General features: G+C 42.6%; 1 protein-coding gene across 1 annotated transcript in view; it reads right to left on the bottom strand.

Annotated features, from left to right (window-relative positions):
- Positions 1 to 1,446: 1,446 nt before the first annotated feature.
- The window catches only part of KIFAP3 (kinesin associated protein 3), a 70,818-nt gene continuing 51,819 nt past the window's right edge, over positions 1,447 to 20,445 (bottom strand). Inside the window, exon 20 of the mRNA XM_035124014.3 lies at positions 1,447 to 1,839. Within this exon, the coding sequence (XP_034979905.2) occupies positions 1,731 to 1,839 (109 nt within the window). The 3' untranslated portion in view covers positions 1,447 to 1,730. The remainder of the gene's footprint in view (positions 1,840 to 20,445) is intronic.

Below are 20,445 nucleotides of genomic sequence, written 5' to 3'. Positions count from 1 at the left end.
CAGTATTTGAAAGTCATAATCCAGCCCCTAGATTCTAGGAGATGCTGGTCTAACTCTGCACACATAAACTCTTGTGTGCTTGTCGCATTGCATCTTAGTAATTTATGGACAATCCATCTTTCCTTTTAGTATCAGACACAAGCCCAGGTGAAGGATGTATTCTGTGTAGTGGGACAACATGTAAGGGTCAGTAACATTTATAATGCCACCAGCATCTGGCGAAAGCTAGCATGAGCCGGGGCATTTTAATATAGTGCCAAAGTACTACAGAAATTAATAAACCCTCCTGCTTCATATATTATGGGACTGAATCCAGGATCAGATTAAACCAGTCTAGCTGCTATTAAAATTTATTTCCATAGTTCCTTTCTGTGGGATTTGTGTATTCAGTCCCGATGCACATTGGGGTCTGAAGTGTGAGCCGCTGAGGTGAGAACCAAGCACTCAAGGCAGGTGGTCTGCATATTTCTAAGGCCCCCCAACTCAATTGCTTCAGCATTTTAACAAAAAAAGCAACACAAACAGACAGCTTCTACAGTCATTAAAACAAATAATTCTCCATTAAATGTAGTAAAAGGACTCTGGGGAGGTATTTCCTGGGAGTATTTTGGATAGCAAAATGAACATGGAAAGAAATTACCAGAGTGGGAGGTCTGGGTTTTTTTTTCTTCCAGCACACATTTTTCATTTCAACTATTATCCTTGCTCCATACGATATGGAGACATTAGGATGTGGTTTGCCAAGTCATTTTGAAGCTCAAATACAGGAGAAGTCAAAATGTCCATTGCAGTTTATAAAATGGAGTACAGGATTAGTATCGTTTTGCCATATTAATGATATACAAAGTGCAGCATAGTTAAGAGAGACCTGGCACAAATGAAGGTGGAGGGTCTGGGTTTCAAATATGAATCTTTCTGTTAATGTCTACTATATAGTCAGTCCTGATTCGCACATCATTGTTCCATGCAGCATAAGCTGGGCTTCTTGGCAAAGCAGCTCCTTGCATATATAATTAAGCAGAAAGATACACCTGTCCTTTGAAAGGCACATTCTGTCTAGAGCAGAGCTTTCCAAACCGTGTGTCGCGACATGTTAGTGTGTCGGCTGCAGTGTGTAGGTGTGTCACACGAACTTTCTCCTGGGGCTGGAAGGGGTTAGTTTAACCTCCAGTTTGCTAGTAAAACTGCATTACAATGTCGCGAAATGATGCATGTCCAAAGCATGTGTCACTAACGTGAAGAGTTTGGAAAGTTCTAGCCTACAGCAACGGCTTTCCTCTAGAATATGAATATGGAAAATAGGTGGCCAACCCTGGATTTAAGGGTCTTATTCAGCCTTCTTCAAGGACATTAAAAAGGATAAATCAATTACTTTTTCAGAAGCTAGTTAAAATTATTGATCATAAACAGTAGTAAGCTTAATTAAAAACTCACAGAGCCTCAGTATTCAGTACCACAGTCTACAGGACCTGCATTTAATAGCAATTAAATTAGTTGCTTAATATACATAACAGTGTTGACATTCCAGTTAATAGATTTCAACATACAGCACAAACTGTACAAAAAGGGAGTCACAGAACGACTAACGTTTCTTTGCAACACATACAGAAGAAAATGCACCACAAATACCTGTAAACTGTATAACCATGCACTAAGAAGACGGAGAAAAGTCTTAATTTAACTACAGTTCAAGAATGTGGGAAGGCAATAGTTTAATACATCAGGATGTTTTATCGGGCTCCAAAGGTGTAGTAGTACGGGTCATCTGGCCGATATCCGTAAGCAGTGGTGGGGCGGCTTGGGATACCCATGGGCTGGCCAAATCCATCCACGGCAACGCTATACAGAAAAGAAAAACACCTGAGTTGACATTTGAAAAAGACATCACGCAGTGCAAGGGTCCCTCTGACTTTTTCCAGAATGCAAAAATATATTGAAATGTACCTATTTAGTATCAAGCATATGCTGGTCTTAGAGAACTGGTTCTTATGTTCAAATCTCTCCAGCAAATTAAGGCTACTTGGGTGACCAGTGTAACATGGAAGCAGCAATTAACACAGGCGTAGCTGGAGTTGCATGGAAAATGTTGCCTTATATTCAATCAAACCGTTGGTCCATCATACCCAATAAATTCATCAGATATTATTGTTTATAGCCAATAGTCATCACAAATCACACAGCTACAAAGCAAAAGGCATTTCATGTACCAGACCAGGACAAATCTACCAAATGTCCAAAATGTAAAAACGTTCCTTCTGGTCAGCATCCCTGGGGTTTGGCAGTTGCACTATCTGGAAATGTTGCCCTTATCTTTCTTGCTGCGAGTGCAAATGGTGCCACCTTAGAGCTGGTGCAATTATCAACATCTGCCAGCAGCCATTTAATTTTCAAATCATCTGGGTGACCTTCTAAGGCAGTGATGGCCAAACCTGGCTGTTTTGGGACTACAATTCCCACCATCCCTGACCACTGGTCCTGTTAGCTAGGGATGATGGGAGTTGTAGTCCCAAAACAGCTGGAGGGCCAAGTTTGGCCATCACTGTTCTAAGGCAATCTGAAAAGGGGAGAGTGAATCATACAATGGACAATATAAAGTATCAGACCCTCAATAAGCCCTGATCCACATATACAAAGGTACTCTTTTACAGATCTGTTAGTAAATCTCCCATCCAGATATTCAGTAGGCATTGTTTGAAATCTAAGCTGAGTGAAAGCTCGTATAACAGGGGAAAAGGTTAATTCTCACAAGTACATATAACCCTTTTGTGGTCTGATTTAATTTTAGTGTACCAAATAGCAGGGTGGTAATTCTTTATATTCCTGCCAACCTAGCAGTTCGAAAGCACGTCAAAGTGCAAGTAGATAAATAGGAACTGCTACAGCGGGAAGGTAAACGGCGTTTCCATGTGCTGCTCTGGTTTGCCAGAAGCGGCTTTGTCATGCTGGCCACATGACCTGGAAGCTATACGCCGGCTCCCTCGGCCAATAATGCGAGATGAGCGCGCAACCCCAGAGTCGGTCACGACTGGACCTAATGGTCAGGGGTCCCTTTACCTTTACCTTTTTAATTCTTTATATATTCAATATCTTTTTTTGCATCTTTGCTAAACACGATATTTCATCTCTTGTGACCAGGAGCAACTACCAATATTGGGGAGATCAAATAACTCTGCACCAGATCTCTACGAGATTTTACCAAGCCTTCTCTTTTCTGCATATCCAAAAGGCATCTTTTGGCTAAGTGTTGTTCTGGCTGCAATGATATTTTTCCCCAATACAGAAACATGGATTTGTGTATACTGTACGAGCTTTTATAGAGGGAAGGCCTGATTCAGTCCTTGGTAGTGTTCCAGGTGTACTATGTGGCACTGCCAATATTGTACACAGGAATCTACAGTGGTACCTCTTGTTGCGAACGGGATCCGTTCCGGAGGCCTGTTCGCAACATGAAAAGGCCGCACCCTGAATCGCTGTATCTGTGCACGTGCATGACTCAATGCGGCGCTTCTGTGCATGCGCGCAGGTTACAGACACGCCGAACCCGGAAGTAACCCGTTCCGGGACTTCTGGGTTTGGCGCGTCCGTGACCTGAAAAGACGCAACCCGCAGCAGACATATCATGAGGTATGACTGTATTTTGAAGTAGCACATCAAGTTCCTCCCTGCAATGGGTAACTCCATATAAGAGGTGAGACACAATCTTGGCTTCAAAAATCTTTAATGTTGGTTCCGCTAAATGATGGCCCTCTGTGGAATTGGTGCTTCTCACACGTGCAAGCTTTTGCAGCATCCACATGTTATCATCAAAAGGCCAGCCCATACTTCCACACATTCCTTTTAATCTGGATTTACCCTTCTGGAGGACAACCTGATAGCCAGTGGCCCATGGGTGATATCGTGACACCCCGTCTGCAAATTAAGCGCCCATCTGGAAGCATCTTCCATAGACTGAACAGAAGCTGCCCTGCTGGCAAAACCTTTTGTGCCCAGTTCCATGCATTTCTTTGCTGGGTACAAAGGGGCAGAGGAGCAGGGTGTCAAGCCAGAAGAAGCCCTTTTGAACCGGTAGATGGCACTCTCTCCTCATCTCTGGATGCTGTAAGCTGCTTCCAGTCACTTTCAATTTACTTCAACCTACTCAAAACTACTCCTGAACATATTTTTAATTAGGTAAGGGAGGGGAAATCATGGTTTCAATTACATTCCGATCAAATCAACTCCTTTAGTTCAATAAACATGAAAGTAATTAGGTGCAGAGCCTTACAGTTCAGAGCTCAAGACATTTTGGTTATTTCCAAATGGTTTGCGTATGTGATGGCTCCACTATGACAATTTGAGACATTAAACCAACATAATATTAAAACATTCAGATCACTCGGAAGATCACTGGGAAGGCTGTGAATCTGGCCTAATTTACATGTTACTTTTGTGGCACAATTGCTGCTCTCTTATGGTAAATTCCCACATTGAAATGCTGGTGTCTAAAGTTTTAAATGTAAGGATAGTTCTAATGCCAGTGTCAGCAATCCAATGGAGACATGGCGCTGGTACAGAACTTTTTAGGCATTTCTTAGTCTGTGTGGCAAACAACAACGAGGGAGGAGCAATCATACCCAAACACTAACATATAAATTAGGGGACCCTCATACATAACTCATAGATAACTTCGTGGCTGGTTGGGGACAAGCATAGTAAAGACTGTCACTAATTTGCGGGACACCCTGATAATCAGCCCAGATCTGTAATACACCTCGGAGGTGCTTGTCTAAAAATGTGTTGCCTTTGCTCTTCATTGCCTTTCTTCCCCACACAAGAGAATCTTTAAGCTTCAGACAGAAGCAGAAAAATACACATTCCAGGCAACAGACTAGCAGAAACCCTTAAACTATTCCATGCAAAGAATAAGCCTTTGTGCAGTTAATAAATAAGTACCAGTGAGGCCTTAAAAGTTATTCTACAAACTAATGAAGGTTTCATCTCTTCATGCCTATCAGCACAAATTCTGACTTCTAAAAGGGATAGTAGAATTTGTACAATAAAAGTTCAATGTTTCTACTCTCCCCACCAATTAATGTGCTCAGAGTAGTTGCAAATTTGGTTATATCATAGCATGTCCCAGGGTCATAAAAGCAGATTCTGAGGCCTCCATGATGTGGTAGAATTTAAGCTTTGGTTTGGTTTGTTTTTTTAAAAAATAAGTTTATATGAACATAAAAATGTGTTCTGCAGCTGGAACTCCAGAATGAATATTTAAGTAACGCATTAAAAACTACAAAGAAGTGGCAGAAAGAAATCAGCAAGATCCATAGCTGCCAAGTTATCCCTTTTTTAAAGGGATTTTCCCTTATGCTGAATAGGCTTCCTCACGAGAAAAGGGAAAACTTGGCAGCTATGGCAAGATCACTCATTGTCTCTGCACCAATGCCCTTCCATGTTGTAGATCTCCTTAATTTTCTTTTTAATAATAATAATCATCATCATCATCATCATCGCTGAATTATTTGAAGGTTTCATTTATTTATTTATAAATATTTCTTGCCTGTCCTTCAGCTAAGGTCCCATGGTGTGTTACAGGAATAGAAAATATAATTATAAAAGCTGTTCAGCTAACGATTCCTTTTCTAAAGCTGCAGATAGAAGTGACACCATAATCCCCATTTTGTATATGGGGACAAGACAATTGGACCAACAGGCAATGGATCCACACCAGTACGAGAATTTGCTAACAAAACGTGCACATGGTAAGGAATATAGAATCATAAAGTTGGAAGAGACCACAAGGGCCATCCAGTCCAACCCCCTGCCAAGCAGGAAACACCATCAAAGCATTCCTGACAGATGGCTGTCAGGCCTCTGCTTTAAGACCTCCAAAGAAGGAGACACCACCTCACTCCTTGGCAGCAAATTCCACTGCCGAACAGCTCTTACTGTCAGGAAGTTCTTCCTAATGTTTAGGTGGAATCTTCTTTCTTGTAGTTTAATCCATTGCTCCGTGTCCACTTCTCTGGAGCAGCAGAAAACAACCTTTCTCCCTCCTCTAGATGACATCCTTTTATATATTTGAACATGGCTATCATATCACCCCTTAACCTTCTCTTCTCCAGGCTAAACATACCCAGCTCCCTAAGCCGTTCCGCATAAGGCATCATTTCCAGGCCTTTGACCATTTTGGTTGCCCTCCTTTGGACACGTTCCAGCTTGTCAGTATCCTTCTTGAACTGTGGTGCCCAGAACTGGACACAGTACTCCAGGTGAGGTCTGACCAGTGCAGAATACCCATGCTGACTTTTAGTGATCACAGCGTTCCTTTCTAGGTGCTCACAGACCGTTTGCTTAATGATCTGCTCTAGAATCTTTCCTGGTATTGATGTCAGGCTGACTGGGTGGTAATTGTTTGGGTCCTCTCTTTCCCCCTTTTTGAAAATAGGGACAACATTTGCCCTCCTCCAGTCTGCTGGGACTTCGCCTGTTCTCCAGGAATTCTCAAAGATTACTGCCAGTGGTTCGGAAATCACCTCTGCCAGTTCTTTTAATACTCTTGGATGTAGTTCATCTGTCCCTGGAGACTTGAATACATCTAAACTAGCCAAGTATTCTTGTATACCTCCTTACTTATTCTGGGCTGTGTTTCCCCTGCTGAATCATCTGCTCCATATTCTTCAGGTCGGGCATTGTTTTCTTTTTTGGAGAAGACAGGCAAAGAAGGCATTGAGGAGTTCTGCCCTTTCTCTATCCCCTCTTCGCATTTCACCATCTTCTCCTCTAATTGACCCCACTGTTTCCTTCTTCCTTTTGCTACGGACATACCCATAAAAGCCCTTTTTGTTGCTTTTAACCTCTCTAGCAAGCCTGAGATCATTCTGTGCTTTAGCTTTTCTGACTTTGTCTCTACACGTGCTTGCTATTTGTTTGAATTCCTCTCTGTTGGTTTCCCCCTTTTTTGTACAATATCATGCTCATGGTTCAAAACCATAGGCTACTCAAGCCCCATCCTCCTCCACACTGTGTTAACAAGCTAGCAATCTAATTCAAAGTTAATATTCAACAATCACCACCTTTCAGACATGCAAATTTTTATATAGCTGCCAAAGTGTGCTTGGATAAATTACTGGTCTTGGATGTAAGAATTCCTGCTGTTCAGAACAGCAGTTGGACTTCTGTGAAATCCAACAAAAAGCTATAAATAGAGGAAAAAAACAGTAATTTATCATCATCTTTTAGAGTACGTATCAATGAGTTTAGGTTTCACAAGCTTCTTGCCACTGGTGGAATATACTGACAAGCAAAACAGGTTCAGGTCTAGTTGCACCCTGGAACCTTTATAGTGACTGGGAGACATGGAGTTAAAGTAGTGAACAGCTTAGCTTAGCTAATTACTGTGTAATACTAACTTCAGTTGCTCGATCATTTTGAGATCCGTTAAAATAGGACTGTATACTTTACCCCCCTCTGCACTCTTAATGATTTGTTTTTTTAGTCTGAAATCATTTCCAGCCATCAGTTATGCTTGTGGTCTCTACATGTGCACTTCCCTTGAGCACAAATATTTCTTTTTCCTATTGGTCTGCCAGCCTTGTCAAGAGCAAATTGCACTGTAAACTAAATGCCAATACTTAAAAACCTCTCGGAGAACTCAGGCTGCTAGCATGATCTAGGACCTCTTCAGAATGGCAGCTGAGCTTTCTAATTTGCTCGTGAGAACTTGTCAAAAGAGGAAATGTTCCAAAAATACATGATGCATTTTATAAAGTCCTTGGGACTTGCACTGCTTCAGAGCAAATAAAAATACCACATATGTTCAGGATTCCTAAATCAGCTGAGACACATCAAAGTAGTAAAGAGGAGTCTGAGAGGAGATACTATAGGCATCTTCAAATATCTAAAGGGCTGTTACATGGAGGCGGGAAGATGCTTTTTCTCTCCTGCCCTGGAGAGTAGGACTTGAACCAATGGCTTCAAGTGACAAAAAAGGAGATCCTGACTCAATGTCAGGAATAATTTTCTGACAACAAGAGCTGTTTGACAGTGGAACAGACTCCCACAAGGACTGGTGGACTCTCCAGGGATATTTAGTTGAGATTCCTGCACTGCAACTCTTATGATTCTGTTAAAATGGAGAGTATTACACCAATAAATTACAATAATTCGTTGTGGCCCACAAAATCTAATTTCTTCCAGTCCTCAAGAGAGTAGGGGAAAGAGAGCTTGTTTACCTGAGACTGCGGCTATGTGAGTGCTCACCTGTCACCTATATTGGTTCTGTACCTGGCACAGAACAACATTCATGGTGCAAAGGCCTGGCCTAGCACCACGGGGCACATACGCAAGGGAGCTGGGGCAGGCATCTTCCTGCTCAGTTTGAAAGCAGACTGATGCTGAAGCCTAAAAGAACCAGAGTCTAAAACAGGAACGAAAGCAAAACCCAACGTGCTGCAAAGTGGATCGTGGATGGGCTCTGTTTCTGCACAGCCGCATCCACTCAAGTCTGAAATTTTCTAAAGCAACCGCATCAGCTGCCTATTAATTTCCAAGCCCATTTTGGGGTGCTGTTGCTGTTATTTCAAGCACTAAACAGCTTTGGACCCAAATCCTGCTGGAGTATCTGCTCCCATACTAACCTGCCCATGCATTAAGACAGGGAACAGCAAACTTTTTCAGTCCACTGTCCCTCAAACCTTGTGGGGGGCCGGACTATATTTTTGGAGAAAATGAACAAATTCCTATGCCCCACAAATAACCCAGAGATGCATTTTAAATAAAAAGGACACATTCTACTCATGTAAAAACATGCTGATTCCCAGACCGTCCGTGAGCCGGATTTAGGAGGCGATTGGGCCGGATCCGCCCCCCGGGCCTTAGTTTGCCTACCCATGCATTAAGATCTTCAGACAAGGCCCTTCTTTGAGTTCCTTCTGTAGGAGAGCTGTATTTTATGCATCCAGGAAGGAGAGGGGGCCTTCTTTGGTATATCCTCCCAGAGGAAGTAAAGGGAGGTGCTGACACTGCCAGGTTAATACATTTTTATTTGTCTAGGCTGTTAAGAATTCACCATATTAATTTAGCTAACTGTATGGTTTTTGGTTTACTACTTCTCAAATCTTATTTTGTTGCTTTGATTGTCAGTTTTTGTTTTATAAATTAAATCATCAAAACACTATGACATACACTACACTGGAATTCATGTTTGGATGAAGATGTGGTCTAGAAAATTTCTAAATAAATACATAAATAAAAAGTAAAGTAGCCAGCAACAGTAAAAGTAAATAAATAAGTGGCACACCAACAAAACCATCCACAAGAGGAAGTATCAATCATCATTAGTTTTGTAGCTTCTGCTACAGATAAATACACCTAGTGTTTGAACGCTTCCTAAAGTGCTGAATTTGGTCTCTACACTATTTGATACATTATGCAATAATAAATACACACCGAACTTGAGCCTATTTCTCAGCTGTTATTTTTCCATCAACATACATCTTAAGACTCCTGCTAAATTTTGCAATGGGCTGAATTCTTGCAACTACTGATAGGTGTAACAATAACATCATCCTCCCTGCATCCCTTAGTTATCAAAACATGCTAAGTTCCAACACTGTTAAGTATTATTATTAATTAAATCTGTATACCACCCTATAAATCTCAGGGTTGATCACAACACAAAACTACAATATAAAAAACACAAAATACATAATAAAAACAAAAGCAGAAACCCAATAATTTCACAACATTTAAAAGAGCCTCAGGTGTCTATAAGGTGTGAGGTGCTCTTTAAGGTAACAGGCTAGAAGCCTTTCTAGTAAGCTCTAGGAATAATAGTTTTTCTTTCCTCCACTTATTTTTTTAAAAAGAACCTCAATTCACCTAATTTATTTAGATCAAGAATGGGGAACCTTTGACCCTCCAGGTCTACAACTCTCCCCAACCAGCAGGGTTGGTAGACAGGCATGAACAACTTGGGGGGGGGGGGGCGGCGGCGACACATTTCCCAATCCTGATTTAATACTGCAATCCTAACCTATCCATTCTGAAGGAAATCAGCCCTGAGTGCTCACTGGAAGGACAGATCCTGAAGCCAAGGCTCCAATACTTTGGCCACCTCATGAGAAGAGAAGAATCCTTGGAAAAGACCCTGATGTTGGGAAAGATTGAGGGCACTAGGAGAAGGGGACGACAGAGGACGAGATGGTTGGACAGTGTTCTCGAAGCTACAAACATGAGTTTGACCAAGCTGCGGGAGGCAGTGCAAGACAGGAGTGCCTGGCGTGCTATGGTCCATGGGGTCACGAAGAGTCGGACACAACTAAATGACTAAACAACAAACCATGTCTACTCAGAAGGAAGTCCTCATGCTGCCTTCCCAAACCCCGGGAAAGCTGGGAAAGCGCTAACTAGGCATGAACACATGGAATTGCATTATAAAAAAATTAGAAGAGACCACTGGATCAGGCCAATGGCCCATCTAGTAAAGCATCCCATTCTCACAGTGACCAACCAGATACGTATAGGAAGCCCATAAGCAGAACCCAAACAATTTCCTGTCCTGTGGTTTCCAGGAACTGATATTCAGAAGCTCAGTCTCTCCAACAGTGGAGGCACACTAGAGTCACCATGACTTGTAGCCATCAATAGACTTTGCCTCCATGAACTTGTCCAATCCTCTTTTTAAGCCTTTATGTTGAGTTGGGCCCCTGGTGAGACGTTTTGCTGTCCTTGTGGTTTGGCTCACTGTCAAACCTGCTCTTACGCATGTGTAAAGCATGCACATAGCTGCCCTTTCATCAGGCAGACAGCAAATCCGAGTTCCACTGTGTGCATCTCTATAGTGAAGTGAATTTGTGAACTCGTAGTGAAGGGAAAATAGAAAGTCAAGGCGATTAAACCTTTTGTACTGCTTTTGTACCATGCAGTGGAGCTCTGCAAACGTTCTGCTGGCTGTGGCTTGGCATTTAACAGCATGTGATCAGTGAGGAGGAGGAAATTTTATTCCATTTAACTGTTGCAGATTTACTGCAGTGAAAAAGGGCTATGTAACCTGAGAAGCGACAGAACAGAGAGATCAAAGCTGCAGTCTGGAAACTAAAATAAACCTTCAGGCTACTTCCTGCAAGAAAATTCACTCTGGCAACTAAAACAGAGTCCACCTAAAAACTGTTCTGTTTTATGAGCTGTCACAGCAGCTCAAGTGGTTTGGACCAGTCAAGTTCAGAACATTATATTTCCTTGTTTCTGTCTCACATACTTCTGTAAGCAGTTTTATAGGAGAGTTTTATTTTAAAAAGAGAAAAATAGATTCCCCCCCTCCTCTGGGCTGAAATTGAGAAGGTCACAGCTAAACACATTAAAATAAGCAGGTCTTCATTTGCACATTCCATGCCCATTTACTACATTTTAATATTTTATTTTTGGGATTTACAGGCAGTGTACATTTTCTTTATTAAGTCTTCCGCATTCTGTTCAATTATTGTTTAATATAGGCACAAATCAGTTTACACAGCCCAGATGGCTTGTAACCCAGGAGCTGGTCTTTTCCAAGCACCACATCTGGAGGAAGTTCAGGGAGCAGAAAGAACATGGGAATTAATTAATACTAAGTTTCAGAAATTGACAATTTTTTTGTTCACTCGTAGGACATGGAGGAACCTGAAATTACTGCACCAACATTCAAGACCCAGTTTTGGTATGTATTAATGCTGACCAGACTGCAGGTGTGAGTGAGTTAAAGAGCCACATGTGAGAAAACAATGCAGCTAAATACTTGAGCTAGATTAACAGCTGAATACAGAGTCTCCTTGAAAAAAGCATCAGATAAATATTCTGCTCAGAATTATCATCACTCACTACACAGTTCACAGATATTTTATGAAATAATTAAAAACTAATTGCTGAAGCAATCATGAAACTTCTACAAACTGCTAGTTTCTTAGCAAAATTCATTGTCAGAGCTATCTGTCACTCAGTCACACAAAGACACACTGCTACAAGGCCTAAATGCAGGACCTGCTATCCAAACACAATGCATTCTCAGTAAATTGTCTGTTAGACAATTCACATGAGTTGACCATTTCCATTGTTTCCTATGAGAACATTTCTAATGTGTTCCCAACCGCAGAATTTTGACTCCCATATGATAAGAAAAAACTGGGAAAACCTTCTTGAAACCTTGCAAAAGGCAAACGGGGGGGGGGGGATACTCTCTTATTGGTCTGATCTCTCCCACTTCCTCCCCATCTCCCACCATGGGATCTGGTGAATCGCTGCTGTGGACCAGCAAAACACCCAAAGTAAGTCTTGTTTAAGGCTGCTTATTTGCTTACGGTACTAGACACAAGTCTGGCTGACAATCTAAATCTGTATTGTATACAGCGCAGTTTGGGTACTAACTCCTTGTGTTCGGATAAGTGGATCTTTGTATAATGAGCATCTGGACCTGCATGTAACTGGAAACGTGTTAACCCAAACCTGGCAGGTTTCATTCAGTGTTGCACAGCCACCTCCCCGTTTTTTCACCACAGTTCAATACTAAAAGCACAATTTAACAGGAACAGACCTATGATGTGGCCACTCCAGGACTACGTTTGCCTCCCACCTACAAACATACACACACACACACACCCCGACATGGCTGAAGTGCAGAAAATATACATGAGCAATTAAAAAAAGTTATTAGAAGCGCAGAGGTACCACCAAATAAGCTGCGGGAGGGTCTTTGGAGAAACAACATCTAAACCGAGAACTCTGCAGACAGATCTCTGGTTTCACAGTCTTTGGACAACTGTAGACACAAACGGAAAAACTGAGAGTAAGGCTAGAGAAGCGTTTCAGAAATGGGAGGATTTATAAATGAACTGTCCTAGGCTGAACTCTCCCAAGAGCTTAGCTGCTCCCAGCCCTCTTGGTTGTCAGCATCATTGACCAATGATAATAGCAATAACTTCTCAGAGTTAAGCAGCATTCTGTTTCTGCTTGATTCTGTTTAATGAAGATCCCTGAGCACGCTTGTACATTGCACTGCTGAATCTGGATGAGTTTAGTTTTTCAAAGGAAGGAGAAAAGCTGAGATACAAAAGGCCGTATCTCCATAGGTACAGTGTTTCCTCAAGTTTTGAGGTCAGAATGCGAGTAAACCATGACCCAACTCCATGTCCAGGAAAGCGCCTCTTTCCTGCAAAAGGAATAAGCAGTTGGAGTGGAGTCACAATGGCTTAGATAGGTGTATGGTGAATTATGGTGCTGGAGGAGACTCTTGAGAGTCCCATGGACTGCAAGAAGATCAAACCTATCCATTCTTAAGGAAATCAGCCCTGAGTGCTCACTGGAGGGACGGATCGTGAAGCTGAGGCTCCAATACTTTGGCCACCCCATGAGAAGAGAAGAATCCTTGGAAAAGACCCTGATGTTGAGAAAGATGGAGGGCACGAGGAGAAGGGGACAACAGAGGACGAGGTGGTTGGGCAGTGTTCTCGAAGCGACGAACATGGGTTTGACCAAACTGCGGGAGGCAGTGCAAGACAGGAGTGCCTGGCGTGCTATGGTCCATGGGGTCATGAAGAGTCGGACACGACTAAACGACTAAACAACAACAATGGTCAGAACCCTGCTGCCTGCTAACCAAACAGTGCTGTGCTGGACATTAAGGGGAAGTCCCACTTTTATGTGTGGCTTTCTTGCTAGAGGCCCTGCCCATCAGCCAAGAGGCCAGATGACCTGGAAGTAAAGACTACCCCACCCCAGAACTCCTGGAGAATGCCAATACTATCTTATGCCATACGTGATATAAAAAAAACATTGGCAGCAATTTTGACTAATAGGCTTGATACCATTAATAAGTACTGTAAATGTCCTGATGATGATCAAACAGGTTTCACTAAATAATAAGGTTCCAACATTTATTTTTAGATTTGGAATCACGGAGAAGGGTCCTGTTTTTTTGCAAGCATTTCAGACAGTGAATAGAATTTTGAACTTTTTTTTTAAAAAAATGAACTCCTACACCTACAGCCAAGCAGCGCATCAGTTGACCTCCAACCCACTGTGTTGTCTTTTCTTGTGGTATGCCTGCCTGCTCTCACTGCCTGCTCTCACTGCCAGGTACCTTCACTTTCAAGAAAGGGGCTGCATCCAACTAAATTCTACTCAGAGAAGAACCACTGGTATTAATGGATCCAAGTTAGTGGATCCTTTAATTTCAATAGGTCTGCACAAAGTATAACTAACAATGGACACAATCCAATGTGTTTTGTAATATGGATTAAGTAGTAGGTACAAAGGATTAAGTTAAGATCCTTGATAAAATGTGACGTGTTAAAAAATAGCATGAGAATAAAACTGTCTTAGTTATACAGTGGTACCTTGGTTTACAACCATAATCCGTTCCGGAGGTCCGTTTGTAAACCAAAACAGGTTGTAACCCAAAGCGTGCTTTCGCCAATGGGGCCTCCCCCAAATTTTTTTTGTTCGTAATAAAAAAAAGGGTTGTAATCCAAAAAAAGGTTGGAAACCGGGACATGCACTTCTGGGTTTGACCTGTTTGTGATTCAAAATGTCTGCAAACCAAGGTACCACTGTATTAAGTCAGCAAGACCTGGGCATAAAGCAGGCAAGCTGGTGTTGTTGCCATTGACATGGGTGGTACTTGAAAGTTGTGTTGCAAGTGTGTTTGGATGCTTTCCTGAGAAGCTACAGCTCTTCCTCAGCAGTGGAAGGGAGATAGGAAGCCGGTGTTGCTTGGGAGCCACTGATAAGACACTGGTGGAGGAGGAGAAAGAGCCCCCACAGGCTCTGCCCTGAATTGAAGGGGGGAAAACATGAAAGGGATATCTAATATATTCAAATATTTGAAGGGCTGTCACACAGATGATGAAGCAAGCTTGTTTTCTCCTGTTCTGGAGGGCAGGGCCCAAACCAATGGATTCAAGTTACAAGGAAGGAGATTCTGACTAAACATCAGGAAGAACTTTCTAACGATAAGAGCTGCTCAACAGTAAACTGGACCACTTCAGGGGGTGGTGGATTTTCCTTCGTTGGAGGTTTTTAAGCAGGCTGGATGGCCATTTGTTATTGATGCTTCAGTTGAGATCCTGCATTGCAGGGGGTTGGACTAAATGACTCTTGGGTCTCTTCCAACTCCACAATTCTATGATTCAATCCTCATTAGGCTGTTTTTTTTGGGGGGGGGGGTTATTTCCTTAGGGTACTTTTGTCTAAATATATTTTTTGGATTTTTGCTGAATTTGGGTTCCCTCAAAACCTCCAATAGCACCTCCTTGTATGTGGGGGTTGCATTCTGAATGCAACAGGACTCCCAACCTGGGCACTGGAAATGGAGGGAAGGAAGATATTTGCCTGTTAAGGTCATACCTTTTTTCAGATTAGAACATTCTTTCCTCTGGAAACACCAGTTTTTCAAAGCCTCTAGAGACCTTTTCTTGTTCACTGAAGTAGATTTACAGTTTGCTAATGCTGATGTGTGATAAACTAATAAAACGTTACTACTGGTTTATAGGCCCAATCTGCTAATAAAATCTAATTCAGTTCTTCCTGGAGAGGGTAGGCAAATGAATGATGTCCAAGTGCTATAAGTTGAATATCACTTCATTTCACTGGACTTAAAGGGAACTCAGAAGTGTCTTAAGGACATTCAACAAAAATGCACATTATATTGCAATGATTAAGAGTCACTGCCAACATAGCCACATACCGCCAGGATCCCACTCTGGCTACGTGAAGTTATGATGGCCAGCAACTCCAGATAAGCATCAAAATCTGCAACCAGCTAAAAGTGCTGTAGTGTGGATTGTATTATCCATCTTCAAATGCACATGGAAACATGCATCTGATATACCTATATGTTTGCTGACCTGCAAACATGAGTCTGCTTCCCCATTAAAGTTCTCCTTATCTGAATAAAGGCACATACATGGTTCTATATAATGATATAGTACTAGTAAATGAATACTATGGGCTGTGCCTGCCCTCACCAAGCCCCCTTCCCTTAGATCTTGCCAACCCTGCCCTTATAGCTCACCCAAAGCCCCCCCCCCCACCCTCTTACAGTTCGTCCAAGCCACTGCCCGATCCTGGTAGTGGCTGGTGAGCTGGCATGGGTGGGGTTCAGTTACTCTCCCAGCTTGCCAACACTGCGGGCCCCTACCACTTACCAAAAGGGGCATGGACCTCAGTGCATGGTGGTAGAGCCAATCCAAAGCTCCTGCCTCCATGCACCATGCTAAGCTCCCATGTTACATCACTGGGCAATAACAGTACCCCAAAACAGTTCACCCCCCCTCTCCTTACTGCTTGCCTCAAACAATGATCATTTCAGCCTCAGCTGTGGAGGACGAGGAAGGAGAAAGTGGCCGATGACAGTAGCAGAAGAGGAGAGGTGCTGAGGAGTTATTCTGTTCTGCCTGTTCCTCTGTGGCTTGCATAGGCCTCCTTGGCCATTGCCACTGTAGAGGCTGGAACAGCGGCATCAGTCTGAGATAGGTAGTGGCAGAGCAAGCCAGTTGCTGGGAAGGTAGTCAGTCTGTCCTGACAGTTCCTATGTGGGTCACCTGGGTCACCTGCCCATCTGCTTGCCCATCTGGGCTGCCCACCTGCATGACAACACTCCACTGCAAATACAGGACAGTGGTACCTTGGTTCTCGAACTTAATCCGTTCCAGGAGTCCGTTCGACTCCCGAAACAAGGCACGGCTTCCGATTGGCTGCAGGAGCTTCCTGCACTCAACCAGAAGCCGCGTTGGATGTTCGGCTTCCAAAAAATGTTCGCTAACCGCAGCACTCACTTCCGGGTTTGTGGCGTTTGGGGGCTGATTTGTTCAGGAGCCAAGGCATTCGACTACCAAGGTACCACTGTATACTGGGATTAGGTTCCCACTATCTACAAATATTAAATAATTTGTTGGTTTTGAAACAAAAGCAACTGCAGTAATTTTAAAGACTGTGACATATCTTGTTCTACTATGGCCAGAAAAGGTAAGGAAACACCACCACGGTAACAGCAGCTTTTACAAACCACAAACAACTTGTCATTAGCTGGGGATAGATAGAAGTGTGACAAATATATAATAAAGGATGTGTGGCAAAGTCTTCACTTTTTTACTCTATGTCCTGTGTTGTTTTTAAGACATACCAGCTTTCCTTATTAGAACGTCTTAACCAGGCTTCCTCAAACTCAGCCCTCCAGATGTTTTTGGCCTACAACTCCCATGATCCCTAGCTAGCAGGACCAGTGGTCAGGGATGATGGGAACTGTAGTCTCAAAACATCTGGAGGGCCGAGTTTAAGGAAGCCTGGTCTTAACCTAGGTAAAGGTAAAGGGACCCCTGACCATTAGGTCCAGTCGTGACTGACTCTGGGGTTGCGCGCTCATCTCGCATTATTGGCCAAGGGAGCCGGCGTATAGCTTCCAGGTCATGTGGCCAGCATGACAAAGCCGCTTCTGGCAAACCAGAGCAGCACATGGAAACGCCGTTTACCTTCCCGCTGTAGCGGTTCCTATTTATCTACTTGCATTTTGATGTGCTTTCGAACTGCTAGGTTGGCAGGAGCTGGGACCAAGCAACGGGAGCTCACCCCGTCACAGGGATTCGAACCGCCAACCTTCTGTTCAGCAAGCCCTAGGCTCAGTGGTTTAACCACAGCGCCACCTGGGTCCCGGTCTTAACCTACCAGCTTATAAATTGTACATACAGAAGAGCTTTGTGACAGCCTTACATTTTTATGACACATCTGCCATCTCGAAACTGTAATACTCTACCCCACCCCACCCCACCCCACAAACCACTAACTTTACTTTAAAACCTCCATTCACAAATGGAACACAATGCCTTGGCAATGAGCATTTCAAATTAATTAAATACCACCCAGGTCCCAGTCCAACACTAAATGCTACACTATACTGCTTCTCAAATGGATCTACCCATTTGTGCTGAAAGGCCTGGGTTAAGCATATTTATTTTATTTGCTTTTTCACCTACTACTGGGGTGGCTGTGGCTCCTACATTTTCCCTTCTAGTACAGTGGTACCTTCGGTTACAAACTTAATTCGTTCCGGAGGTCTGTTCTTAACCCGAAACCGTTCTTAACATGAGGAGCGCTTTTCCTAATGGGGCCTCCCGCTGCTACCATGCGACTTCCGCTTGCCCCCCGGATCAAAGTTCGCAACCAGGAGCATCTACTTCTGGGTTAGTGGAGCTCGTTACCCGAAGCGTTCATAAGGAGGACGGTACGTAACCCAAGGTTCTACTGTACATGGTTAGCCTGTTTTAGCTGTGTGAAGCATCAAACAATGACTTAGTTAGAACAATGGACTACTCTGGCTATGATTTTCCTGAGCTACCTGAAAATTCTTTTCTCTGCTTTCTCCTTTCCCCCTCCATTCTCCTGAGAAGTGTTGGAAACTGGATTCATTTGAAAGCAAAATTGCTATTACTTCGGCAAGGACCCTGTTATTCTGAAATTGCAGGGCTTTTCATTTATGCGCATTTATATCACTACCCTGTATGTTTCACTTGGGGGCTGCATTAGTAAAACTTTTGAAACCTGCATTACTTTGCAAAATAAAGCAAAACACACGTTTGCTCTGAGTGTGTCTGTGAGACTTGCTCTTATTATTGCTGAAGCTCAGAAAGAAATACCACCCTCATTCTCCATCGGAGTTCAACAGAACTCCAAACAAAGTAAGAGACTTAAAGCTCATTTTTATTGTAGTCTAGAAGGTTCCACAATCTTAGAAGGGGGCATGGCTGGCAGGGGGTGAGGTGTGACTATCATGAACCCTGAACTTCTGAATTTGCTACTATACTACTCTGTTAAGAGGTGGTGGCTAAAATATTTGGCTTGGATACAAGGGCAGCCCAAAGTTACAATCTCCTGGGTCAAGTTATTTTATGGAAGTTATCTAATAAAGAACCAAAAGACAGCGAGAAACATGTGTGTGGTAGTACTGTGTTAAATGCAGTAACAGCTGATGAAATGCTGAAAGTGTTTCTCAAATTGAGAAGGGGAAGCCTCAAGCACAGTAACATATGATTCTTATTAGGTTGTAAACAGTTAAGCATTAAAATGCCCTAGAATGATATGGAATGAATGAAATGCACACTACATAAGAGAACCCCGCCTTTCTGCGATTATTTTTAATTAGCCATCCTATTAAGTATGATTTTAACTTCCAACACCAACTCAGATTTGAAGAGATGGGCAGTTGAACTCCGAACACTAGGGAATAGCAATTCTGTTGTTCATGCCCCAGAGCACTAATGCATTTTACATCAAGCTCAAACATCAGGAAATCCTGGCTTCTGGCGCCAAGAAGTTCAAAACTGTAATGACACATGTCTGAAAACTGGGATTCACTATTCAAATGCTGCTGTCTATTCTTTCAAGCAAATCACTGTCTCCCCCTCCTTTGCTATGTGAAACGGAATATTTGCAGCAGAACATGTTTTCAATTAGGTAGTTTTTGTCTTACAAATAGCTCTGCGGATAACCATATAAGAAGTATTCCCAGAAAGAAGGAATGCACTGGAAAATCATAACACAGGTTTTGTGCACATCTCCTGCTATGCTGCCCCAATTCTAATATTTGGCTGAAAAGCTACAATCTGTAAGTCATATATTATTGTACATTAGCAATATTGCAGCATAATTATCATAACATCACAACTTGTCAATCCCATATGAAACATTTGTGTGCTGATACATTGTGAAGGGGAAACCAGCAACAGCGAGGGCTCACTGATGGGGTTACCTATTCAGTTTCTGAGCTTGAAATGGTGCTTTTGAGGGTGCTCAAGAGGGCAATTTATTGTCATTCCTACAGTACAAACTGTATTGCAAATTCAGTAATCCAGGTGATCCTCGAATGAAGGGTGGTAAATAAATTTAATGATAATAATTTACAAGCAGGAAATGATGCCTAAATATACACAGAACAATGTTGTATTGTTTGGAGGTGAGGAAGGGAGAAAAAATTGGCAGGGTAAGGAAGAGACCCACAAAAACGACCAGCTCCTTTGTGAGCATTGCTGGTTGAACACTTGCAAAAATCCTTGATGTTTTGCAAGTGTTTGACTGGTTTTGACTTGAGTTGGGTGTGCTTCTTGCATTACTCTTTTCTGCACACGAGAGGCCTCCATATAACACAGTATCCGAATAATTATGTATCAGATACCTAAAAACCCTTTAAAAATATTTGCAGCAATCTGTGTGAATGCCTCTAAGGTAGGTCTCCATGTGACACTTGCAAAATTAGCACCTAAAGCAGTTTAAAGCAATACCCACCACCATAAAATGAACAAAAATTTGCTCGGCAGGCAGCACCCAAAGTTCTTGTCCTGCAATTGCCCCTCACATTGTGTTCAATCCTTTGAAAAAGTAACAGTGCAGGGAGTGCCCCCAGGCCACATTTGAAAAGGGAGTGTCAACTCTTGATTTTTATGT

The sequence above is a fragment of the Zootoca vivipara genome, chromosome 7, assembly GCF_965207765.1.
Source record: "Zootoca vivipara chromosome 7, rZooViv2.hap1.1, whole genome shotgun sequence".
Taxonomy (NCBI): domain Eukaryota; kingdom Metazoa; phylum Chordata; class Lepidosauria; order Squamata; family Lacertidae; genus Zootoca; species Zootoca vivipara.
The sequence above is the reverse complement of the archived record's forward strand: the minus strand, read 5'-3'. Positions and strand labels throughout refer to the sequence as shown.